Source organism: Lepidothrix coronata, unplaced genomic scaffold (genome assembly GCF_001604755.1).
Source record: "Lepidothrix coronata isolate B3197 unplaced genomic scaffold, Lepidothrix_coronata-1.0 Scaffold143, whole genome shotgun sequence".
Lineage (NCBI taxonomy): Eukaryota > Metazoa > Chordata > Aves > Passeriformes > Pipridae > Lepidothrix > Lepidothrix coronata.
Window position 1 is genome coordinate 2,035,490 of NW_016690323.1, and position 27,585 is coordinate 2,063,074.

The 27,585-nt window shown below is 36.0% G+C and overlaps 1 protein-coding gene across 1 annotated transcript in view; it reads right to left on the reverse strand.

Moving 5' to 3' along the window:
- The window catches only part of VWA8 (von Willebrand factor A domain containing 8), a 182,055-nt gene that overhangs the window by 104,599 nt on the left and 49,871 nt on the right, over positions 1-27,585 (reverse strand). Inside the window, exons 13-20 of the mRNA XM_017827812.1 lie at positions 23,248-23,408; positions 21,953-22,066; positions 14,102-14,270; positions 13,718-13,795; positions 10,378-10,493; positions 9,334-9,440; positions 7,383-7,489; positions 3,155-3,226 (exon numbers count right to left, since the gene is read on the reverse strand). Coding sequence (XP_017683301.1) covers positions 3,155-3,226; positions 7,383-7,489; positions 9,334-9,440; positions 10,378-10,493; positions 13,718-13,795; positions 14,102-14,270; positions 21,953-22,066; positions 23,248-23,408 — 924 coding nt within the window. The remainder of the gene's footprint in view (positions 1-3,154; positions 3,227-7,382; positions 7,490-9,333; positions 9,441-10,377; positions 10,494-13,717; positions 13,796-14,101; positions 14,271-21,952; positions 22,067-23,247; positions 23,409-27,585) is intronic.

Sequence of the window (27,585 nt, forward strand, 5' to 3'; positions counted from 1 at the left end):
CTATTTCATAGCTGAAAATTCATATCCATCCACTGAACTCAAAGAAACCTGTTCATTTTTATATGAAATGGAAGCACATTCCAGTTAGCATCCAAAGTAAATAAACAACCACTGTAAACAAATATTTAGACAAAGCCACATTGCATGTACTACACTTATGTTGGGTCATACAAGACCCAGGGAACACACATGAATGAAGTGTTGTAAAGTAGTTTACTTTAGAAGCTGTTGGTATCTAACACTTGTCTTCAAGTTCTCCTCAGTTTCATTACAAAAGCCAGTCCCTAACATCCACCAAGATAACTTAATTCTAATTCACTGAATTTCAAAGGGAATTCACTAATTGTCAGAGTCTGTATCTTGAAAAAAATATTGGTAAAAGAACTATCATCAGTCAGCTCTTAACTAAAATGAATATACAAAAGAGACCACAATTACTTTGAAAAGAGACAGGTCTTAAGATAGCAGGAATTTTCAGTGTGTACATGTGTTATGAAAAAAGAGGTAAAAGTGGAAAACCACATTTAGACACCCAAACAAAGAAAGACTACACCCAAAAAAAGAAAGACTACAGGTCATGCCTTGCACATTAAATCACAATTGAATGGAGATACTCACTTACATAGGCCTAATTTTGAAGGACCAAATTATGTCCTTAGGTATATGCCAACTCATTTAAATATCTAGGAAATTGCACAAGCATTCAAAGGGATGTTAGTCATATGTTTTGAAATACCCAGGTTCACAGTATTTGAGTTGTCAGTTATTACACTGAATTTCCATGATTCATTTATTCACCAACATGAAGTTTAACAGAAAGGAACTCAAAACAGCACTTTGTATGTCCAAAAAATCATTATCTTTTTCTTCCAAATGTGAAACAAAGCTACACACTGATGTATGTACCAAGCAGTGATAAAACCCCAACTGTTAAAGTAACTGAACAGAAAATAAGAATCCTATTTTTTAATAATTTGCTTTACAAAAAGAGGATGAAAACTCTAATATCTTCAATGTGGAGTTATCTGCACATGGAGCATGAAAGCATAATTGATGTAATATGGTTGCTTTTAAAGTACATGAATGTGATTCATCACAAGCTGCACAAATTTACAGTAATATATTTAAGGAATTAGTAAGCAATTTCTGAATGGTTAGTGATCATTCCCAAGAAATCAAGAATGATTGCCATGGTCCTAAAAGATTGCAGAATGGCAAATACAGTGCTTCAAACTTAAAAATAGTATTTCAAAAGGAAAGGCCTGTTGGCCCTTTTTTAGTTACACATAAAAACAGTGGAACAAATTAGTAATGAGTAAACCTGGAAGTACTCAGAAGTATGTTAGCAATTAAAAACCAAAACCTTTATTACTGATTTGCCAAAGAGAAATCACAGCAAATCAACTAATTTTCCAACTTAATAGTACAGCCATTCTAGACAGCTGATGTCTAGAATCAAAGCAATATGTTCCAATACTTCGACCCAGTCAAATCTTTTAACACTGTTTTCAATCAGAGATTCAAAAGCCTGGAGAAAATGTGACACACATTAAAGATGAGAATACCACTGCTGGAAAAATACCTTATATCCTAATAATTGTACTCATACAGTCTTCAAAAATCTTCTGCCAAATGAGCCCTGAGTGTACCACTGGGCTCTGCAAGCTCTTCCCCCCCCCAGGGTTCTACTTGCCAGTGTTGAAGGTCAGCTCTGAGATGGTGTTCCTGCCTCAGTGGGATTCCTTTTGTCCCCCATGCCTTGGGAGCTGCATGTATCCTCAGGCCCTTTCCTCGGTTCCTTCCCAACCTACACTGTGGAAATGCTGCGCCTGGCCCCGTACCTTGCCAATCCCAGCTTGACCTCAGACCCGCCTCATCCCCATGGACCTGTCTGGCAGCCACAGGCACTTGGGTGAGCATTGCTGCTATTCCCAGACCTATTATTTTTGCTTGGACAGTGAAGGACTGCAAAACTTGTCATTAAGGACACTGTCCCTCCCTCCCTTCTCCTGTGGTTCAGCCCACTCCTGCTATTCCTTGGCAGCAGGTTCTGCAGGCAGTCTGTACTATATAACATTTTAAATACCAACTCAGAAGATGGCATAGACAGTGCTGTTTATGAAAAAGAGTAAACAGATCTTGTTTCATTTATGAAATACATCAATTTCTATTTATGAAAAGATTAAACCTTTTGGGAGAAGCTGGCATCACCCAGCAAAAGTCTACAGAGGTTTCAAGTACACCATCTTTGTAAATTCAAGTAGATAACAAGGATGCTAAACAGATGAGACTGTATATTTTAATATATGCAAACTAATAACAATTAGCATTTTATATTCCTCGCTATATAGGTTAGATCATTAGTGCCTTGTGTTAAACTTTTTCTAAGGGCTATTACAAAAGAGAAACATCTGCTAAAAAATTATTCCATCCTTGCTAAGGAAAAGCTAAGCTAAAGGAAGATTATTTTATGGGGGAAAAACCAACTTGGTTAATAAATAAATAAAGAAATATCCATCAGCAAAGATACTAGCCATAGATTTAGATAATACTCATGTGTACATCTCTTATCTGCTACTGGAGATTTTAAAGGACAGCTTTGATACATAGCTAAGAAGGATAACCAAAGCCATTAACTGAAGATTTTAATGGTAATGATGTTACATATAACTATTATTGTGTCAGGGGAGGTTTAGGTTGGACATTAGAAAAGGGTTCCTCACCCACAAGGTGGCTGGGCACTGGAACAAGGCTCCCCAAGGAAGTGGTCATGGCACTATGCCTGACAGAGTTCAACAAGCATTTGGAGAATGCTTCTAGGCACGTGGTGATTCTTGAGGCTGTCCTGTGCAAAGCCAGGAGTTGAACTTTTATGATTCTTGTGTGTCCCTTCCAACTCAGAATATTCAGTAATTCTGTGATTAATGTTTTGACTTTTTACTCTGATAGCCATGTAAAAAACATTTAAGGCATTTACATTTTCCACAGATATGTGCCCATAAAACCCCTGGACACTATTAGATAAAGAATTAAAAATTGGATCAAATATCTCAGTAATAGAAATGAATGCAATTTCAATGAACCAAAACAGATATTTAATTTCATCATTAAATAATGAGTTTGTTTCAGGCATTGTAAGAGATCTTTAACTCACCTGGTTGCCAACTAAAAGAAGATGTTCTCCCAGCAGAAAGTCTTTGAGCATATCTTCCATTACCATCATGTGCTAGAGAAACAAAACCACAATTTTCACCCCTGTTTTCATGCTCTCAAGTTTATGCATTTGCTAATGACAGCAGTACAATAGGAACTTTACTTAAAGGATTTGGGGTCAAAAATTTTTGAACTTTATACTTAGAGCACCTATTTCATAGCAAGAGTCTCTCAGTCAATAATAGCAAAGGCAATATATCCAACAATGACACAAAAATATGAACTCCCCACATTTATGTCCTCTGCTGCAACTGATTGTGGGTACCTGATTTCCCTAAATATATTTAACTGTCTGTAATCACTCCTTGTATGTTTCCTTTTAGCCTAGTTGAATGCTTGTTACCAAGAGTGTAAGAACTTTCTTTAGTACACGCAAATTTTCCAGCAACTGTACTCGGAGGAAGCAAAATGTATCCTAGTAGAACATAAGAGAAACCAAATAGAGAGAATAAAAGACAGCGTACGTGTAAATTATATACATATATTTTATTAAAGATTAAACAACAGGTCTAATTAATGAAAAATACACTTTTTCTATTCTAATAAAATTTTATTTTCAAGGAAAACAAAACAGGAAAACGCATGTTCAAATCTGAAAGTGTTTATATGTGTCTTACGATATGTAGCTAATTATTTTAGGTACATTTTTATTAATATTTATTAATTAATATTAATTATTAATTTATATCTGCCTCATTGAAGCCAAAGTGTTGAGGTGTATTTTTACATATATTTTATATCATAAAAGGTAACACACACTGTACCTCATTTAACCTTATCTTGCTACTCACAAATAATTTGTTTAAAAGGATCAAAAGGATTTAAGGATAATGTGGCAATGCAGACTACTTTACTCGCAATAAAGTCGTGTATATTTCTCCACTGTATCTAGTAAAAATAGGTCATCTGTAAGTAGGTCAGTCAACCTACTTAGAGAAATGAATGCTTGCCTTTAAATAAACATAAATTTTTTCACATTATCGTCTCATCTCTAGTGCTTGATTAAAAAAGAAAATAATTAAAAATCAGTAGCTTTCCTGTAATTTCTGAGCATAGAAATGTTCATGTTTCTATGTGAAGGATATTTTACATTTCCAAATCTCTCTAGAACACAGGCTGGGGGTGGGGAAAGAAACTCTTGTAAATACAGTGCAATACCACAAAATCCTAACCAGGCACGTCAAAAGACTACTGAATACTCAATTCACGATTTAATGAGAGTACTTCAAGGCAAATTATTATATTTTCTGGCATGTGTATACACTGGACATTCATAATTGATGAGAATAATTTTGACCAGATACAGGATAAATTCTAGGAAGACAGTTTACCACACACATTGATTGCATTTTTTTATCTTATTTTTAGGGCAAAATACATCCTTCTGATGACTTCTTTTTTAATCCTAAATTGAATAAATATGTGTACATTATGGTTTCCCTGCAAAGCACCTTAGCCACAAGACATAGTATGTATTGATACTACTTCTCTTCTGGTTTGCTTGGGGTTTTTTTTTGGCACTAGGACTTAAATTAGCATGCAGAGATTTAATATTAGTTACTTACACAAAAGACTTGTAAGTAGATATATCAATATTGTATCACCTTTCGCCTTTATTCACCCATGTTCCCCAACACTTGGCCTGAAAATGGCATTTGGCGTATTACCTAAAAAACTATTTCCATCCCTGTGCCACTTTTTCTGGACCAACAGCGGTGTTCCACAGCAATATCAAATTTCACTGGAACATGAATTGTTTCAAGACCAAACATAGAGAGGCAAAAACCTATGCATTTCATTACATTGTGCAGCACTGCAAAGGGCTGAGGACATATATTTTTCTCTGTTTCAGTTTGTTTCTGTGGTTTCTAGAAAATGGAGATGTACTGCACTAAACTCAAATCAAATTTGTTCTCCAGCAGGTTTTGCTAAATGATCATTACAGCACTGGAATGACCGAACTACAAACTAGCAATAGAATATAAGAGTAGAATTCGTTTAGAAATGGGAACAAGTATCCTGACTGGTATTTGGTTGCTGTTTCCTTCAGCATTTAGAGGGCAGGGACAGATACAGAGGCTACCAGGGACAGATACAGAGCAGGTCATTCTCTGCAGCATTTTTAACAGAGGTTCCCTAAATAACATCTGAACACAGGTTGTTTACAGTTTTCTGAAGCTATAAGCAAGAAGGTGGAAAAAGCAATGCTAGCAGAACTCAGGATTTCATTTCCCTCAGGCTCAAATTATGTAATTTATCGAAATGGCAACACAGAATAAAATCTCACACGAAATGTTAGTGGGGAAGATGAAGAAGTCTGTCATCTGTTCCCCTTGCATGGCCTGTCATCACCTTCAGTAGGTGATACCCGTGTAGCATAGTCTTTCTGTGGAGAAATTGCAAGTGAGGTAGGAAAAAAAGAATGGGAAAGGAAAAGTAAGCAAATCCACACCAGCTCCCTGAATGAAAAGTGTTTGACAAGATCACACTATCAGAGTGGCCTTTCAGTAGCAAAATATTCTAAAGGTAACCCAGAGGGTCAGTCTCTTTTGAAGGATACCTTGTCTGACAGTTTTGAGGCTCCCACGCTAGACAGAGAAGAAAGCTGCTGTACACCTACCTCTATTAAAGGGATGCGGGTAAACAGAAACTAAAAAACCTGCAGTCACTAAAAAACCTTCCTTTTCCTTTCACTCACTAATCACTCTTACTCTTCACTACTACCAGGAACCTAGTGAACACCTAGTCATTAGTGAAGACTAATGACTAATTAAAAAGATAAACTAATTAAAAAGAAATAATTAACAATTCTAACCAATAACTCATTTACTAATTACTCTTCCCCTTGCTTTTCAAACATGCAATGTTAATCCTGTTGAAAGGGAGTGTACTGGGTCTGGCTGAGATGGAGTTCATTTTCCCATTGCAGCCCTCACAGTGCTGTCCTTTGCTTTGGTACCTAGAAAGGTGTTGACAACACACCAGTGTTATGGGAACTGCTGAGCAGAGCTGGCACAGCATCAGCACTGTCCCCAACATTCCCCGCATCAGTAGGCTGGGGATAGGCAAGATCCTGGGAGGGGACGCAATCAGGTCAGCTGACCCAAACTAACCAAAGAGATATTCCATACCATATGACATCAGCTCAGATATAAAAGCTAAGGAAAGGAGAAGGAAATGGGAAGCATTTGTCATTTACAATGTTTGCCTTCCCACTATGTGTGCTTCCTGGGAAGTGGCCAGAGATCACTTGCTGATGGGAAGTAGAGAATAAAATTATTGTTTTTTTCTCTTTACTTGTGCATGCACAAACTTACACTTCTGCTTTAGTAAAATGCCTTATCTCAACCTGAGAGTCATTTTCCAACTTATTTTCTCTCCTCTGTCCAACTGAGAAGGGAGAGTGATAGAGAGGCTTGGCGGGCACTGGGCATCCAGCCAAGATCAACCCATTACAGGGAGGTAAAACTTTATGCAAAAGGCCCGTAAAACACAGTCTCGGGATGCAATCAACAATCCAGTTCTAAGAGTGGATCAGTCTAGCAGTGGCAAGACAAAAATAAAACCAGTCAATGCAATATCTGATCAAATAATTCTGAATAAAATTCGGTTCAGACTCTGTTAGTTCATATTTTATGAATGTTCAATAGGCTGGTTGTAATCTCTTCACAAAGGGATGAAGACACATCTGAAATGATCACCAAATGCTGTGAGAAAAATCTAAGCCTAAAGAAACTACTTCAGAAATATATCATTAAAATTTAGTTAGTACGTTTAATGGCCAGTCTTCACGAGCGAAGATTTGGGAAAGGTCATTAACCCTTCGAGCCTGCGCAGTGGATTTTTTAGGTGAGACACAGCGTGCGCTGAACTGAGCCCACCCTTTAATCCTGAGGTTCATCTGCCGGGGCCGAGCAAGCTTGGACAGTGGCAGTGAGGTCCCCAGGACGTAGGTTTGTTTAGAGTGACCTTCTCTTAGATGGATGGCCTTACAAGGCTGATGAGCTCCATCTGCCCGGGGGGCTGGGAATTGAACCCGGGTCGCAGCGGTGAGAGTCCTGCACCCTAACCACTAGACCACCTATTTACTATATATATGAGCATACACATTAGTATAGCAAACACGTAAAAAAACTTTTGTAACTCAGAAGTCAGAGATTTGTACTTACTTGTGCGTTTTCATAAAACAAAACATCAGGCACTTTCATTTTCTCAGCTGAGTTATAAATTGGCATTGTCACAGACCCTATCTTCAGAATCCCATTGTTTATTTCACCTGGATATTTTTCAGGAAAAAAGCAAATGCGTTACTTACAACATCCTCTAATGAGACATGCAATCAACACCCAATATTCACAAGTAATGATTTACAAATTTTAACAAGGCTGTGTTAAAATTTCTGATTTCTCCCTGAAGAAAGAGAACATTTGGAAGAGTATCTGTTAACAAGAGGTTGCATTATCATGAATTTGAATTCCCTTTCAAACTGCAAAGAAGTGTATTACAATAAGTGATGAAAAAGTGATCTTAGGGGAAAAGTATCAGCAGTTGTGACTGCTGCCTTGGTTTAATTTCACACTCTCACTGTGTTACTGGAATATCACCAGTACTGTTAGGCTACATTTCTGCAACCCACAAGTTTTCTCACTCTCATTCTTCCTTCTCTCTCCTCCTGTCCCACTGTGGAGTGAGGTGTGAAGGTGAGCGAACAAGTGGCTGTGTGGGTGGTGGAACCAACCTGCCACAACAGTATAGAGCCTCTGTTGATTCTCTCTTTCAGCACTGCATTTCTGCTCAAATGGGTTAATGCCAGAATATGTCACGTTTATCATTTTGGTGAAAACTGGCTAAATTTGTGCTAGTTGAAATAACCTTCAACTACAGCTCTGTGAGAAAAAGTACATTAGAAAAATTTCTTAGATCAAAAGAATCATAAATTCTGTCCTTAGGAAACTAACAACTAAGTGTAAATAATAATCTATGCATTAAAAAGAGTAATAATTTTTTTTTATACTAATTTCCTAATCTGGTATGGTGTAAAACTGAAAATAGCCTAATTTCTAGACAGATGTTTTTAGTTGCTCACCTTTATGGCATGACATAGGGAAACACAGAAAATTCAAGGTAGCATCACACAACTGGCAACAGTTCAAATAATATATATAACAATACATAGATGGCTGCACATGTATATATACATATACATATACATATGGCTGTACAGATACATTATACCGTACATAACAAAAACTTTAATTTATACATTAAAATATCTCTGCATTTACATATGTACTTTTATATAACACACACACAAATAAGCCTATAAAACTAGAATCCACGTGAATTAAAACCAAATATGTGTTTACCATTGCAAAGACCTAACAGTAAAAACACAGAAGTCAAATACATCACAGAAGAATGAGAGCAGAGGTAACGCTGGTGAAGCAGAATAAAGGAAACATTTAGTGAATGGAAAATGGCAAATTACAGTGTGCTGCCTGACAAAAGATATCAAAAGATAGAAGGGGGTCATACATCAATGAGAAAGGAGAATTGAGAAAAATGGCAGAAGCAGAAATACATGCATAGCCCTGAAGGTTACTACAAATGAATACAAGTTGGATGAGCTAAAGAAACAAAGATCTGCTCGATAAAGGTGACATGTAACAACCACAACAATTTAAAGAGAATAAAAAGAAGAGAAACTAACAAAGAAGCGTGTGCCAGAATGAAAGTAAATCATAACACAAAATTACAAGAGTCTCAATGAGAAAAAGATAAATTTTAACATGGGAGAGAAAGAAGCAATGATAAAAAAACAGAACAGAGAAATATTAAGATCAAACCAAGGCTGTAACTGTACAGAAGACTAGCTATCAATGACAAAAAGAAAAGAAGAAGCAAAAGAAAAGAAAGCCTGAGACAATGGATCTTCTAGACTGAGGAACACAAATATGATGGAGAACAAAATTCCATGAGCTGGGAATACAGCAGACAATACAAAAGTATCAGCATATCGAAAGCGGAAATGCATTCCATAGAACAAAGTCACCTTTATATGTTCAACAATCTAAGTAACATTCACGAAGAGCAGGAAAGAAGACGACAGCACAAGCTTACATGTGTAATCCTTTTCCTCCAGTTTCTTTGTGTTATCTGGACTCATTTCAATACCAGAATCCTGAAGATTTTTATGTAAAGCTGATCTAGCGAGATTTGGTAGAAACCTAAAACAAGAGAAATAATGGGGATGTTGTATTTTAAGTGTTTTTCTTTTTAAAGTTTCCAGCATTTTCTGTAATCTAAAGATTAAATCTGACAATTTACCTGCAACTCCAAACCCCAAATATCTATTCCTTTCACACCCAAATAATCTTGCACATTTCACATATCCCTAAGGAGAGGAACTGAGCTTCATTCATAGGCAATGAACCACATTTGTGGCTGTGCGCTTATTTTGAAAGGCTTCAGTGTTATCATTTATTTCAGTATTTGTAATGTAGGATGGATTAGGACTGGAGGCATGTAATGTCCTCATTCTGCTGCCAGTAAGAGCTACAGTAGAACTAATGTTTTTTCAGAAATACCTTTTCTCTTGACCCAGTTGACTTGGACCTCAGGTTCCAAAGAGAAAGAGTGAGCTCTGAGGTGTTCAGAACCAGGCCCTTTTAGTTTTCCAGACCTTTTGATAATAATAATTTGTTTTCTTTTGACAACAGGGGGAAAAAAAACCACCAAAAAATCCACCAAAATGCAAGCAAACCAAAGGCCACAAAAGAAAAACCAAAACCAACAAAACTCTAGATGTTCCTAGCTTTTCTAGATACAGCTTTTAGAACCGAAACCAACTCTCCACAAAACATCAGTTATCCTAGACATTAATATGGCTCAGCTTTGAGTGTTTTGAAACAGTGAAGTAATGTGTAAATGGTAACCTATTTATATAATGTAATGAAGTATCTTCATAAAGATGAGAAAGAGTACAAAGTCCTTTCTACTTACCTTCTAGGTTTGAGAATATCACAGAAATATTTTTAAAGAAATTACAGACTTCAAGGGACAAGACAGCAATTGTATTATCCATTAAAATGCATTAAAAGCTATCTTGAATGTTAGCAACTGACCAAAAAGCTCTTGAACTTCCACCTAAACTAGCAGTCCTACCTGGAAAGGCAGGCTTTATTAACAGCATCATAAAGGCTTTCATCTGGATGTTGTGACAGTCGACGACAAATTCGCAATAGTTGTCGAGTAGATAAAAATGAAGCCAGTGACTGTGCCTGTCAAAAAATACAAGGTAGTTTAATTACTTGATCTGTGTGAAGGATTTAAATCAAAAAGGTCACGAGAAAAACATAAACCAAAAGGAATTATTTCAATTTTTCTCCTAATTCATAGATTCTTTGTGCCTTCTACAGCAACTTCTGCTTTTTAATGGGCAAGCTTGTAATTCTGTATTTTTTGCAATAAGTCACTGTCACGGAAATCATTATGTCATCAAAAGATTAGCCTTATGATTTCACTTGGTAAGCAACAGGAAGAAAAACGTGCTGTGAACTGAATTTTATGTGCAATATAAAACCTAACACTAAACAATATTAACAATAACAAGGAGGTTAGGATCAATGTGCTAAAAACTCGTCTGCTTTTCACAAACTGAACATGAGCTCCATATGTAATGCTCTGGAAAAAGGGTCTGGCAGATTCTTGGACGTATAAACAAGACAACACTGGGCAGCAGTAAGGAGATTGTATCACCTCTGCACACGCCTTCTGGGCGGGCCATTACTGGAACACTGTGTCCTTTTCTGTTGTCCACATGTTAAAATAAATGCTAAAAACTGGACCTGATTCAGCAAAGATTTACAGAAATTATTCAAAGCTTGAGAAGGCAGATCTCAAACACAGAGTAAAATTTAAAAAACAAACAAACAGAACCTCAAAACAAGTGACGATGTATTTAAAGAAAGATATAAAGACTGAGAAAGAAATCATTCTATAATTATATCTGCCGGATAAAGGTATCTAATACAAACAGGTTCCTTATTTTAGCAGGAAACACACAACAATGAGCATGATCTGATAAGCCACGCCATGCTTTGCCTGGGTCAAGTGAAATATTTTAATTAGATAATTTCAAAATGTTTCATTTGGGTTCATATACATGATTTCTAACTGCATCAAAATTGCCTTAATATATACTGAGGTTTCAATTGGAAAAAAAAGACTTGATATTTGACATCCAGAGGAAAAAATAGAGAAAAGCAACATTTCAAGAAGTTCAGAGCCTTTTTAACTCCCCTTATTAATTTTTGAGCATGAGAAATGCCTTAACCCAATTCTTTCCCCTGAAAAACTACCATATTGACAAAAAGGCATTTATATATGAAAAAATAAATCAGTTCTATGAAATTCTACAAAACTTCTCTCAAATTATGAGAAAGCAAAGAACAATACCTTTTAAGCATAGGTCTGAGCAATGAGCAAGAATTCTTTAGACTGAGCTAGCTGCAAAGATTACTACTCCTCCTCCTGCTTTCACTGATATTGTGAAGCATCTTCTGAACAATCATAGTTCACCACCCAGCACTGTGGAGACTGTGATATAAATGATGGCATTTCATGTGTTATTTCAAGACCTGCTCAGCCAAGCATGAAGCAAGGGCAAGGGAGAGGAGCAAGTGCTGTATCCTTGCTATCCCTACTTACTAGCCAGAACTCTCACTGCCTTTGGAGATCATACTCTCTTCACAAAAGTATCTTAAACAACTGAAAGGTTCCTAAGCAGAGCAAGTTTTGGCAGATAGGCAATAAATCACAACCTATGAGACTGCACTGATGGAGAAAAGCAGCTGGGCATATGAAATGAGGTAGTGTATTTCATATGTCATGCCACCTTGATTAAGTCCAATCTGTAGGGACGTGGGCATATAAATTCTATATAATATATAGGTTCAGATCCTGCACTGAAATAAATAAGCACGGAGGAACAGGACGGACCACTGAGGAAAAGCTGCATCACGTCTTTTCGATACTTGCAACTGGTAGTTAAAATTTTGGTAAGAAAATTTCCTCCTTTCTTATATGGTTTGGTATTTTTTAAATTGAACAACCATAAACTCAAAATTGGGTTAGTGACAGTCTTTGTAATATATACCTATGAGACATCTAATTCAACAGGATCTTGATTGTGGTCTCCAGATTCTCTTGTAAATCAAGCAAACAATTATAACGACGCAGACAACACCTACAGAGTGAACAGTCTACAGGTACTCTATTTTTAACAAAATCGCTCTAAACAACGGTTAGTATTTCAGGATTATCTCTGGCAGAGATTTATTTATTTAGAGAACTCTATAAATAGCCTAACATACATAAGGCACACATTTCAGCTCTCTGCACAGGTGTGCTATTCTCGACAAGTCTTATGTCACTGCTGATCACAAGAATCCTCCCTCGAACCATACTGTGACTCACTTCTTAGCCAACATCATATAATTCATTTAGGTATTTCACAATTCTACAGATAACCACAAGTCCATATTTGGAAAGACTTTTGTAATGCTCTGTTTAGGCATGGTATGTGTCCAAGTATGCAAAAAACAATTCACTTATACATTAGATATAGGAAGCTAAATAGATAATAATAACAACTCTGTCCCAACAGTGTACTTAAACGTCTACCTTTTCACTTACTTTTTTTAAGCTCAAAAGAGCATAACAGCCTCTTTCAGCTTCTTAAATAGTAAGACTGTAAAAACTATTAACGAAGTTAAAATCATAAAAAACTAAAGACATAGTTTAGTTAAACTCCTGGACTCCAGTAAAAATGTTTTACATTTTAGTTACATCAAAAACATGCAGTGTTTTAGTTGCCATAGCAATAATTTCTTTTTCTTTTCACTATGACTTAGCTGTATCTTTTTAAGGAATTTTGTGGTCACTTTGTCAGCAGAACTTATCTTTCTTGACATGTCATCTTTAATAAATAGCCTATAGCAGTAACACAGCCAGGAGTTCTGGAGCTTTCCCTTTCCTGAATCTCTACTGCTGCCCACCGGCATTTATAATGTCCAGGTAGCTCCTATTGCCCAAAAAGCCTCAACAATGTCATCTATCAAATTTCCAATTACTAAAGTGAAGTAATCAAAATGTATTTGAACGCACATACCTATTCAAAAGGCATCTCACCATGTTTCACTGTGAGTCACATATCTAAACTCACTGACAACATGTGTACTGTTCTTCTTGATTCCCTGGAATTCAAGGAAATTCCTAAAAGCTTTACTTATGCAGACTCCAAATATGTACATCATAAATCAAAAAAGTTTAGATTACGCAGTACAGTAATTGCCAGCAATAATTTTCTGGGGCTGGTTTTCCACTCAGCTGACCCTTGAAATAACACTATAGCTTAGCATGTTATACCCAGCCTTTGCTAAAACAGTCATAGCAGGAGACAGTAAATTTAAGGAGAAGAAAAAAAAAAAGAAAAAGGGCTCACCGTGGCATCATTTGTCTCTCGAAGCTTGTGCGTTAATGACAACAACTGCTCCACAGCAACACTGGGCACATTTGGAATCTGAAAGAAAAACGGCATTAATCTTACTGCAAGATATGCAAGTTCCACATACAGCTATACTCAGATGCAATGAGCACACAGTTGTCACAGTTGCTTTGTGACGAAGACTTCTTTCTTATTAGAGTATCATTTAATATCACAATAAGAATAATACCATTAAAAGAAAAGCAGATACGCTGCTTTGATAAGATGTGAAAAGTAACTCATTTATGCTACAGTAAAATAGCAAGATATTTCTTTATGTAGCAAATAAACCTGTTCAGTAAGTGGTAGTCAGTAAGTGCCTAAAATACTGAATATACTTACCATTTTTTTAATAACTTCAATTTCTTCACTCTTGCTTAAAGATCGAACATTATGAAAAAGAAACAGTGTCAAAAACTCTGGACCCAGCCATTGTTGGGTACTACTTCCAATGACAGGAGGTTCTGCTAAGACCACTATTCTGAAAGAAGGATGGATAGGAAAGATAGACCTACAAAAAAAAAAAAGAGTTTAAAAATGCATTACCTGGCTTAAGCAGTGAATATCAAATTTAAATTTTACAACAGATGAAAAAGAGATAAATTATTGTACTGAATCATATAACAGTATATTCAGATCATTTGCAATGCAACTTTGTTAAAAAAAAAGGCTGCATTAATGGGACTTGCAATTTAAAAAAATTTACGCATCTTTTTATGTTCAGAAGGGCACCCAACTAAGCTACAGTCTACTGTGTTGTATATCTGAAATGGACACATCTCACTCATTTGATGGACTTTTTCAAGTGCTTTACCTAAAGCAGGATGTCTCACAGGGAGAAAACAAGACCTACCAGAGCTGCAGTAATGAGTAACTTCTTGTACTCAATTAGACTGACAGAAAGGATGACACTGTAGAGACTGGCCTAGATACCATGAAAAGATGAATTTAGTAACAGTCTAGGAGTATTCCCCTTACAGATGCTCTTTGTGGCCCTTGGAAGATCATCTAGACTCTTAGCATGAGATTAATATGCCTAACTTTATAATACTCCTGAAAGTTATGCTGCAAAGACCAAACCAATCACCTCACCCCTGGCTGATTTTAGAGTCAGCATGAGGAGACAGGTCTCTCAAAAGACAGATTATGACTTACAAGAACTTAAGAATTGCTGTCCTGCATCCTTAAATCTACCCGTCCAACTACATGTACCATCCCTCATTACGACAGCTGGAGATACTCCCTGGGGAAAGCACAGAAGTCTAGCCACTACCAGTAGTCTATCCTCCTCATACTCGCCTAGCACCTACAACCATATCTTCAAGGATATCAGAGGGTAGATATCTATTTGCTTTAATGTCCGTTTACCCACAAATTTGTCTAACACCCTTCTGAACTTCTTCATCCTATCTGCCTCCACAACTGCCTGTGACAACATATGACAACATTATTACTATTGTTTCTTAAATCCTTATGGAACTGACTCGCTAGCTTCAGCCAGTGTTCCTCAGTTCTCACTGCATGATTAGGTGACTAATAGTCACCTAATGAAGATAACGGGAGCTTACAACACAAACTTAAATATACAACTTTTAGATGTGTTAGGGCACTAAAAGACCACTGCCTTTGATTTTGGTATCTTTGTCTTCTTTATTTATGTAATATTTTCACCTCCTCTGACTGGACATTCATTGGTACTCATCAATCGGCACAAGTGCATGATCTCTAGAAGCAGAAGAAATAATAGAATAACAAGTCAGATACAAAAGCCAGTCAAATTGTGCGAGGAGGGCCTGTTTTCAACAACTAATTTTACAGTACTTTTATTAAAATAGATGTTTGTTTGGAAAAAGCAAGAGACATTTAATTAGACAACTTATATTGCTGCTACCATGCCATTTTCTTTATAAATTACTGAAGACATAGATCAACAAATCTACTGCATAGTTGGCTGTTCGTCACAACAATAAACCTGTGATACAACAGGGCAGTCACAGCAGTCTCTTGTATCAAAGCAAACTAAGGCAGTAGCATGAGTTATTCTCAGCTGAAAGTCATAAGCCTAGAAGCTACTCCCTGATTGATAAAAATAGAAATAGATGTCTGAAAACATCACATGAAAGAGGAACCAATGGGAATGTCACTGTCACTAAGCATAAAAAAAGGTCAGGGAACAGTAGCCAACCTTACTATAGAAGAAAACATTTCCTAGATAGGATAAATACATATACTTACAGACTTGCCTTTCTCTACACTACTAGGAAGAAAAACAACCCTCCTCCAGAAATCCATCAAATTCTAGCCCTTCTGCAATACCATAAAAGAACACAAGAAGTAGTCAACTTTCCTGGTAAAGGAATCACATTTCTTTTGTATCACCTCCTTGTCACTGTCTAACTCAAGGGGCACCGTGGGGACAGCCAAGAAAAGCATAGAAAGAAGTGGGAGGAGAGTAGATGCAAAGTCAGAGCAAGCTAATTTGGTAATATCAGTTAAATTCACTGACTAATCTTTAGACTTGGACATATCACAACATCACTGTTGTGGGCATCCAGTTTGTAAACATGAATAAAACTATTTGGCTACTTCAAAAGCCTATTGTTTGGACTGACGTTTGCAATGTTGAAAATGTCAAGCTAAGTGTATTATTAAAACAAATGCCACAAATTACTCAATCCTGCAGTTCTCTGAAAGTTTCCATCAGCACAACTGAAGAGCTTCAAAGTTATTCCATCACATTATAGATCAAGACTCTAAAGGAATATAACATGGAGAGCTCCCATGTGGAGCTGTACTTTATAGAAAAGAAATCTTTGACATGACAGGAAATCTTGTGTTTTTTTGCAAATGAAGGCCAAGTAAGTGTATCTTGTTAAAAACCTGGCATCTTTTAATTAATGAGCCTCAAACACAGTGGGAAGATTTGGTGTTAATTGATTCATGCAAAGAGTCTCTATCCTTCTCTCTATCAAATATTTATTAACAACACAGGCAGCAGAGCACTCTCCCAATAAAGTGAGTGCCCTTCTTTTGACATTACTGTTTAATTCCAACCAAGGATTACCACCACTGCTCTCGAGAGGCAGATCAGAACATAGTGTGGGCGATTTTAGGGGAGGATTTTCTTGTTATTGACACGTGGTTTCGAGCTATTGAAGTTTCTCAGAAAAAAAAGAAATACAATGCAGAATGGCATTTCTAATGCCACTGTGCAAAACCAAACTATTTTTGTTTGTCTCTTCCTGTAAAATGATTTAATAAATCTCATTTTCTATCAACTTTTATGAGTTGGGAATTGTTATAATACTAGGACCAAAATTACCTATTGTTACTTTCTTGCTGTATTTCTTAAATTTCACCGCAGTCTAAAATTAACAAATTACTTTATCTTAAAATTCACTAAACTGGGAAAAAACCAAACCCCTCAACAACAAATGAAGTAAAAGCTAAAAAATGTAAGCAATTAAAAATTCTATTGCTTGATAAAGTCACTCCCTGCCTCACTTCATATTTGCCTCATCTATTGTGTGTTCCCTTTCAACCTAATTGCATGGCAAATAATTCACTGTCTGCAAGGCATTAAAACCATCCATGAATTACGAGTGACTTCTTTTAGCTTTTGAACTATCCTATTACATACCTTCTTCTGAATTTTCCTATAATAGCTGCCTTTCTGCTCACCACAACGAGGACTTCACAGCTTCGTGTGTGTGTGCGCGTGTTCTGGGGGGTATATCCACACAAACAGGTTAAAATACTTCATCATGAGATAAACACTTCACTGCTTGTCTTGCAAAGGCTGTGTGCTATCTTTACAGTATCTGTCTTGGTGATGTAATGGATGATTATAGAAGAAATTCTATGCAGAAATCTTGGATATGCACAGTACCTGAACACACTTTCTCTTAATCTCTGAACCTGTTTGGGTAAATGAATAAGGTATCAGCATCTATAATTTCCTTCTATGTAAAATATCTTGAAGGACCATCTGTCACTTTCTCAAGGGCTGCTTTTTTTTCTTCTCCTTAAACTCATAAACAAAAATTCTTAGTCTCCTCAAATGAATGAATGTTATCTTACTATGTTTGCTAACTTAACTCCACAGCCAAACTAGCATAACAAAAAATAGAGGAAAAATGACAGTGTGGCCAGTATTAGTTACCTTGTAGCTTACAGGCTTTCAGCAGGTCAAGGAGTATCCCAAAATCAAGGGCAAGGGCAACATATTGCTTGCACTTGTCAGTCCTGAGAGAGCTATTGCACTCACCAGTCTCAAGCTCTTCTTAGAAAAATGGTAATTTTTATACAGATGTAGAAATGTAATGAAATAATAGTGAACATATAACTCAATGATTTTTTTTAGACCATAGTGTGATCTGAAATACCACCCCTTTAGTAAAAAAAAAAAAAAAAAAAATCAACAAACTCTTGACCCTCTTCTCCTTTCTCTTCTACTACACAGATGAGTATTCTGACTATTGAAGCACTAAAAATTAAAGGCACTAAAACTGTGGGAAAATATTATTTTTTTAATATCAAGCATTTTCATACAGGAACATGAAAGCCTAGTCCAAAATGTGTCTTGCTCATCTGAAGAAGGAGTCTCCTAAAACATCTCCATTAGTATCACAATTTTTTATCTTCTTAAAAATGGGGAAAATCTTTAGGTGTGTCAAATCCTTTTACAAACAGAGACTAAAAAAAGTGTTTACAGAACTTTTGATCATTGGTTAGGAATGGTACACCTTCTCTCTAAAACAGATTTAGATGGAAATTCTGTTTTAAAATTCCATTCACAAAGTAGTCTACTATAAAGCATTATCTATTTTTCTTTTCCACTGTGAGAGACATATTTGTATTTAGGTACCCTACAACAGCATCTGGCCATGTCACTAGTGAGTCTTAAATTAAGGGAACAGAGAGTAACAACGAGTTATTTTGCATTTATGAACAATCAGAAGTAGCACAGAAGAAAGACACTGGAAACTATATTACAAATAGTCACTACAATCAAGAACACTCACACACAGCAGAGCTGAGCTGAATGCACTTCCAGTGAATCATTGATGTGCCTTTCAGTATGTTTCTTCCTCTGTTTCTCTTAAGGACTACATTAGCACATGATATCAGGTAGATAATATGTATCCTTTGTACCATATTGATTCCCAATATACAAATGACAATCGAGGCTGAATAAGTGGGACTTGTAAAAAAAAAAAAGTCAGAATAATCCTCTGATTCAAACAAAACTCGAAACCACTTTACACAGGAACTCCCTAATTGGAAAATTACCAGTAGACTTAATATGTCACTCAAATATCGCAAATTCAGTCCAAACTGGGAATGACATCATAAATTCCACTGACCTGGCAACGAGCAATTGCACTGAAATTACTTTAGTCAAATCTAGTAAATCAGGGTAAGTAAAGCTGTCTTTTCATCTTACTCTAACATCAGAAATACAGCTAACACCACTAGCCACAGTCAGTGACATGCAGCAAGAGAGATGTTTCTCATCAATATAGAAAGCATCTCCCAATTGCAATCCGGTAAGAATTTGCCCAGCCAATCTGCTAATAAATTCATGGTACAACACACTCTGTGTCACTTCTCCACAAGGCAATACGTTGCAGGCAAAGAAGGGATGGTTAGCACCACCATGAATAAAGTCTGTGATTAAATCAGCTGTCAGTACCTCAGATAGCATTTGATGAGAAGGTGCCTGGAGAGAAGGGTTAATTCTGCAGCATTCTGCAACACTGGGATGTACTGAAGCTTGCAGTGACAGGTAACTACTGCTGAAAAGGATGAGTAGCAAGGAAGAATACAGTTCTAGAATCAAAGATGTCAACTACTGACTCACATCCTGGAGCCAGTGAAAAGTAGTGACATTTACAGAACATGGAAGGCACCAAAACCAGGATGAAGTCCTAGAACACCTTCAGTTTCTCAAGGGCTCATGAGAACAGTGCCCCTCTGTAGAGAGGAGCTGTCCAGTGATGTCAAAGAAGCCCATAGCCAAAACCAAGGAAATACGTACATGTTTGCATTACTTTAACCTGGTTTCTTTTAAGTAAGTCAGTAGAGAAAACAAGAGCAGATTGAATGTTTCACCTAGGAGAAGGACAGGATTCTCAGCAAAATGGACTTCAGATAATTCAGGATGAAGAATTTTCATCTATAGTCAAGATGGAGCTAAATGGTCACACCAAGCTTCCAGATGCAAGCATGCCTAAACACTGGGGTATCTGTCTGTTTTTAAAACCAAGTACTAATCAGAAATTCATTCCTGCCTAATACAGCAGACACCTCTCACTTATGGATTAGAGCAAGAGCTCACTGTCAATCAAATAGATAACTAAGAGTTTAGCAACTCACAAAACACTATGTTGCAAAATATTAAAGTGGTTAAGTGAAAGCAGTACATTGCAATCTGAAGGAGAGAGAGACAGCCTTTCAAGGAAAGCCCTCCTTCCCCCCAAAAAAAAGACTTATGGAGCCTCCAAAATAGCCAAAACCAATGCACAAATGCACAATTATCACTGAACAGAACAGTGGAACCATCAGGTTACTCAATGAGACTGAAAGAAAGGAAAGTAGATTCAGAGGTGACACAGTAAGAATGGTCTGCAGAACAATGATTGAAGAAGATAGCCTGGACAGTTCTCATGATTTAACAGCTAATGAAGGTTAAAGGGAGTCCATTGCCAAAACAGCCACAGTTATAACGGAGACGCAGAATCCAGATGTAAAGCTCTATTCTTGTGAAAGACATTTGATCCAGTAAGAGGGGCAGTACTGAAGATGAATGTGCGATTCATTGTCTAGGTTTTTGGAATATATTGGCAATGAAATAAAGGGTCCCAGGCAGTAAGCAAAACAGTACAGCTACTGCCATTCTGCCTGAAAGCACCTTGGACAAGACCATGAACATGAAGCAGGGAGGAGCCTTACACAATTGATACATTTGGAAGTACAGAGTCCACTGCAAAGTTGGGATACCAACCTAAATGGGCCCTTGGAGCTTTTTTACTGCTCTTTCAAAGTCTATGCCTAAAGTCCCAATAAACAGAACACTTCCCTGATATACAGTTCTTCACTCAAATAAAACAAATGCAGGAAATGACCATCTAGCTAAGTGTATTGTCCCAGCAGAGTGGACAGAATTTGCAAAAAGTAGGCTTAGATTACACCACACCTACAAAAAAGTAGAAGGCTTAAAATGAAGTTTGGTTGTTTGGTTGGTTTTGTAGTGCATTTTTTGGTCCTTTTTTTTTTTTTTTTAAACCCCACAGTATTTTGATCAAAAAGGGAACCAGAAATAAAAAACCAACTAGTAAAAGAAAAGTGTGGACTATAAAGGAGGTCAAAGAAAAAAATCAGATTCAGTGAGATAATTGAGAGAAACTGAGTAGTACATCATGAACTAGAACCAATGAGGCCTCTTCATAGTGGGCATGCACACAGCATGCAGCATTAATATGAGCACGGACATCTGACATAAAACTTCAACTGTTTTTTCAGATGGTAGATCCATTTCAGAATCACAATATGTTTAGCTCCTTATATATTACTGAATATTAGATTGCATTTGTTTTGACATACTCTCAACATAAACTAGAATTGGTCAGCAGTGTTTGACTATGTATCAAATATGGCCTCAGAGGACTAGAAAACATTTCTATCTGTGGAATGTTTCTGGCAGACAAGTGGAAATGAAGGAACAAAAAGAATAAGCAAAATGGGTCCCAACCCATCCTTAGGATTTCCTGCCCCATATTAGTTGTAAATTAAATACCAGCTTTCTAGCTAATGAGGCAAAAGAATGTAACAAGTAGTATTTAATTTCAACTTAGCTTTATTTTCCAAGGCTTTTAATAAAATGTTCCAAAAACTAAATATCATATAGCTTTATATCTATTTTTGGATGTACTTAAAATTTCTCTTCAATTTCTAACTGCTTCTCTTAAAGGATATTGAATGTTTTCCTTCTAGTTCAAGCACTCTAAACAGGATATAATTTTCCCATGTCACAAAAAGAAATAGAGCTCACAAGGAATCTGATGTTTAAAAGATGTTTCTCCTAGTGATTAGAAGGTATCTGTTCAATAGAAAAGCATTTTGCAGTTTTTTATTAAAAAAATGAAAAAAATGAAATGCTGTTTGCTTCCATAGTTGTAGCTGATACTTTACCTTTCGTGCAGTTTTTCATCAGAGAGCTGTAATTCTTCTTTTAAGTTTTGATATCTATCTTTCCTTAACAATCTGGTGCCGTCATACAGAGTCAGTTCTCTGTCATGTACTAGTCTGAAAATAAAGAATAAGCTCTAGCTAGCCACTGATTAATTCTTAAAATATCTATAACTCCACATGTTTTTTTAAAAGCTATCTCAGTCAATATGGGCCACAGAAAAAGAAAAAGTTATAACAACTTCAGATGCATCCACACATGGAGGTAAAATAACATGCATAAGTTTTAGCACATAGTCAGTTAACTTAGTTTAAACAGATATGGTAAGAATGCAAAAAATAAAAGCCATCCTTCTTACCAGAGTAGTGTGCATAAATGGCATGAAACAGCTGCTTTGTTATGCTTGTACCAAGTAATATACTTTTCTTTTGTTTCTTGAAGAGATATCTTTCAGCTGGCTTTAATGATTAACATACATACAGACCTAGCTTTTATTTTTTCGTAGGCAGAAGTTGATTAGCTATAACGCATGCACACGTCAGAAGAAAAAATCATAATGGAAAAGCTAAACTGATGACAAAGCAAAAACACAGGCAAGTAGAATTCTCTCTTCTGCCCTTCTGCATATATATAATAACAGAAAGCACAAAATGTTTTTGCTACAACCTGTTTTAAAGCTCAAGATGTCCTTTACGTTTACAAAAGGCAGTATATGATGCAGGCATATGAAACAGCAGAAAAAATTGACCTGACATTATAGATTATTATTAGCATAGTATTTGCTATTACTGTTTCTGTTCTGCAAAGTTTAACTAATTTTTTATTGAATTATGGAATAATGTTTAGAAACAGTTCTTTGCAATCAATATAAAGTATACTCTTACATATAATTGTAATGATCACATATTATTTAGAAGCAGAATGCACTCAAAGTATTAAAATTTTTTTGACATCTTGCATGTTCAGATCACTGTGCAAATATTACTGATTTTTAGATTTCATAATTTTAGAGTAAAAACTATCTCATTCAAAAATTCAGACTTACATTCCATAGTTAAAACAGACTTAAATTTCCTGTATTATTTTAGACTTATAAAAAATGAAATAATTGCTTCTGCTTTTAATTATGTAAAAAAATGAACTTTACATATTCAACGAAACTTTAACACTCAGCTTGATCGTTACAGTATTCTTGAAGTTATAAAGCCATATTCACCAGAAGAACTTAACTTCTCAGTATGTATGCACTCAACAAACATATCACATGCACCCAACTTAGTTGTGCTCACATCCTGACCTTTGAAGTACAGCTAGAGTGCCAGGGTTAATTCGATGAATGCCATCAAGAATAACAAGCTTTCCTTCCAGAGCTGCAGTAACAAGTGGCGAGGGTCTCCAAGCAGTGTCTCCATTAGGAAGAGTATACCTTTGCTGTAGCAAGTCTCTAGCCGTCATATCCTGTAAGCATCAATTCATCAGAAGAATATATTTATGCTCATGCTCTATTTTTTTAATTTACGGGTACATGCTTTCTCCTTAAAAAACTGCTTTTTGTTCTTCCTTAAGGATATACCCATGGAAGATTAGCAGGAAATCTTCAGTTACTTTTACAAATAGGATTAGAAACACACACACAAATCTACACACAAAATGTTAAACAGTCTTTGGAATTTCTAGTTCTTGCCAATGTCACCTCTTTGAAACAAGAACAAAAGCCTTACTCCCCCAGCCTGCCCCTTTAACACAATACCAGCATATGACAACTTGTACACAGCTCTGTGTACAGAAGGGGGCAGTACTTTACACCTGGAACAAACAAGAATAATTTCGAGCAAAGATTTCATCATTAATCTTGAACACAGCATGATATTCCACCTCTCAGCAGGAAAATGCAGTGGAAGCATGACAGAAAAATAGACAAGGGTAAGAAAGAAGACATTAACACACATAATATCAAAAGTACATAGCATATCACAAAATAATGCTTAAGGGATAGAACAAAATCAAAGGCAAAATCTATTATATCCTCTAGCAAACATATTTTATATGTTCCATTAGAATAGGTAAGCACTAGAGTAACAAAGACATAATAGTAGTTTTGTGACCTGGAAGATTAAATTCCTTCCTTGAGCTGTGCTGTTAACACAATTTAACCTAAAATCAGATGAGAATATATTTTTTATGTAGCTATAGCTTTTGCATATGTACTTTTCACAACTACAAACCCTTTGAACTTTAAAGAATAAAAATAGAATATATTACGTCATATGCTGCCCTGAATCATTTCCTCTTTCTATATTTCCTTAAAAGCCCTAAAATAACAGGACAAAGTCTCGTTCCTTCGGTGCTTCCACATTTGTAAAATTTAAAGTCTCACATTCAAATCCTCAAAACCTTACCATATATTTATTGTTGCATTTCTGTCGTTTTACTGCTGTGTTTGCTCTTTTCTATTATTTAGACTAAAACTATAATATGAAACATTTTTATCAATCCTGTGTTTTCAGGACTTGCATAGGAACTGGATTCTGCAGCTAGTAAATGCTGTAACTGAATAATTAACTAACACACGTTTTATAATTCAGAGAACTATTTCATCTCTAGAGAAATGAAACAGCATAGAATATGAATTGACTGAGAGCCTAGTATGCTATATAGCATGTCCATCTCTAATTCCAACAACACTTGAGAACCATGCATTAATTTTCTGGAGATAAACTCAGAAGTGTATTTTGCTGCAAGATATTTTCTGAAATATAAAATAATATTTATATTGTGATTTGAATGGTTGAATATTATTCAATTTAGGGACACATTAAAAGAAATATCGTTGCTAACACCTGCAGTTTTTGTAAAGGACTTATTTTATGGCTAAGTACTTGCCAGGTGACTTATTGTTTTTATTTATTCACTCTTACCCAATTTTTAATAAATTTTATTCAAATAATTTCATACGTGATATTAAAAATAGTCTTAGAATACTCTAATACTGAAAAATGCCTCCCTTTGGAGGGGAGAATAAGAATTAATTTTGCCTCTTATTTTGGACAAAGCAATGGCAACAATATATTGCCATATAAACAAAAAGTTTATTTTAATTTGTAACAGTCATTGTAACTTAAGTGGTTTACACTGCATTGTTTATTTTCTAAAATAGCTTGTATTCAGGGGGGAAAAAAGGACGTTTAGGAGAGAAAACAAGTAGGGTAACTTCTGTTCCATTCCCTTTTAGCAGCTATACCAATACAAGCCTCCAACCTAGGCATTCTTCATGGCTCACAGTACTAATCATGTTCTTGGCAATTATGAGGTGAAAAATCTAAGTTTCCTGCTTTTCACGCCAACTTGCACTCATCATTTGTTAGTCTTTCTCAAATACAAAATTGGAAGGATTTTGTAAAGAAAAATTATGAGGTCATACAAATAAAAAAAGTCCTAGAAACAAAAACATCTCAGTACACAAAGACTGTTTTTGCTGCAGAAGAAAAGGAGCAAGTTGCTGGAAAACTGTTATAAGTCTGACTGTTACTTTTTTTCCCTCTGAAACTCTGGGAGGAGAAAATCTTATATTTTATGCTATTTAAACTAAAAGTTCCTTAGATACAGTCCACAAAGAACTAGCTGGCTGCTGCTCCTCATTTACTGTTGCTTATCTGCATTAAGAGACAAATTAAAAACAAACCTTTCCTAATCAGGATGAGTTTCCTTTCTCAGCAATTTGCCTACACGGAATTGCATATAATGAGAAATCTGTATACTGATGTCAGATATCACAAATGAGACAGGAACTGTTCTCTGAGCCAGCTATTAGTATATGATGATCTAGGTTCTCAAAAGGTTTGGTTTAGGTAAATTTGATTCTCATCTCACAACATAAAAGCTTTTAGAGTTGGGTTTTTTTATAAAATCAATATAGAGAGATAGGCCTTTTCACACTTTTCAAACCCTTAAACCAACTTCAGATGCAAAGAATGATGAAGCAAATATTAAAAGTAAAGATCATACATATATAAAAAAATCCAAGAATTCATTTCTTCACAGAGCCTGAAGAAAAACAGTGCTATTGCTTCAGATCAAGAGTAAGTGCCCCACTACTCATTTTTGTGCCTGCAGAAATCACTGGAAAATAAAAATGAACCACAGGACAAATAAAAACCTCCTTAATTTTTGAAATGGATTTAGGACAATATGATGTCTCTCGGAAAAAAAAGAAACAAAAAGATGCTCTTTTGAATCAAAGTAGAAAAAAAAATGCTAGATTTACAGCATTATCAAACTTTTCATAGTCTTCATTGCTGAATTAGTATATGAACTTAACACCTGTTGTCATTAAATTATCCTATTACTTTGCTATGCAAAGTCCTGATACGTTATTACATATTTTGAGAAAAACGAATGCATTTGGAAATTCTATTTATAGCTCAGATACATTCAATAATATTTTTATACACTGCTTCTTGTGAAAACTATTGAGTTTATGTAACATATTACATATTAGGAAACATCTACACATGTGGATCTCACGTTGACTTGGCTACACAGGAATTTATAGTGAACAAGCAGCTCACAGTCATTTGTTTGCTTCAGTGATATTGTCTGGCATCACCAAAAGCCTCTCTGTAAAACCCCTTTGCCCTTTGAACTTGATCAAACCCTGGTGAAACTGAAGGAAAGGTTACTTCCGTGGGAAATACTTCAAATCCTTTGCCTAGATTTTATTTTTGTAGGAATTACAGATCCCTTTGAAAGAAAGATGTTTACTAAACAAATAGTTCCACTGTCAGCTCTGCTCATATGCCTCCAAAAAGGAAGTCTTCTGCTCATATTCATCACAGCCATACTAATTAAAGGTAGGAAGTTGAAAAACAGTGGCCATGTTTTTAACCAAATAGTTGTCTATTTTGCTGGTGAATAGCCAATATTGTGTGCAACAAATCCAGGGTTAGGGTGTGCTTGTCCTTTAGCAGGTTTCTCAAGCTGCAAAAGTTATTTTCCTGGGATGATTTAAAAATATGTTTACAGTGACAAGTACAGAGAGAAGTACGCATATTGGCTGGACACACTCAGTTCTGGCTCAGAAACTATACATTTATCTTAGTAGACCACTATACAAAAGATAATAGGTGCTGCTGGGAATCCAAGTATATTACTATAAATGTAACATTGCATTGATGAGGATATGTAGCTTTGGAACCCAAATCTGCTCACACCTGACCATGTAAAGTTAAAGCATTGGAAAAGGGCAGAAGTCATCTGTCTGACTCCAGCTACGCAGATAGAGTTTCAAAGTCTGTGCCCTTATCATCTGAAGCCACATAGGGGGAAGGAAAAGTAGTGGGATCCTGTCTGGGGAGGTTCTCAACAGTGCAAGAAAACATAAAATAGACTGCCTTTTCTCATTATCATCATCATCAGTATTTGTCTTTTCTATATTCTCTCACTTTTTTTCTATTTCAACCCTTCAGCCTCATCACCCAGTTCTGTCAGTGTCTCTCCCCACATGCCATTATACTTCCAAATCAGATACCACTGCCATTTCTTCCTTTGGAGGTCTCCATGCTGTCTGGGAAAAATGTAAAGTAGAAAAGGACGGAAGAAAGAGACCAATATACTGCATTAAATCTGATGTTAATGT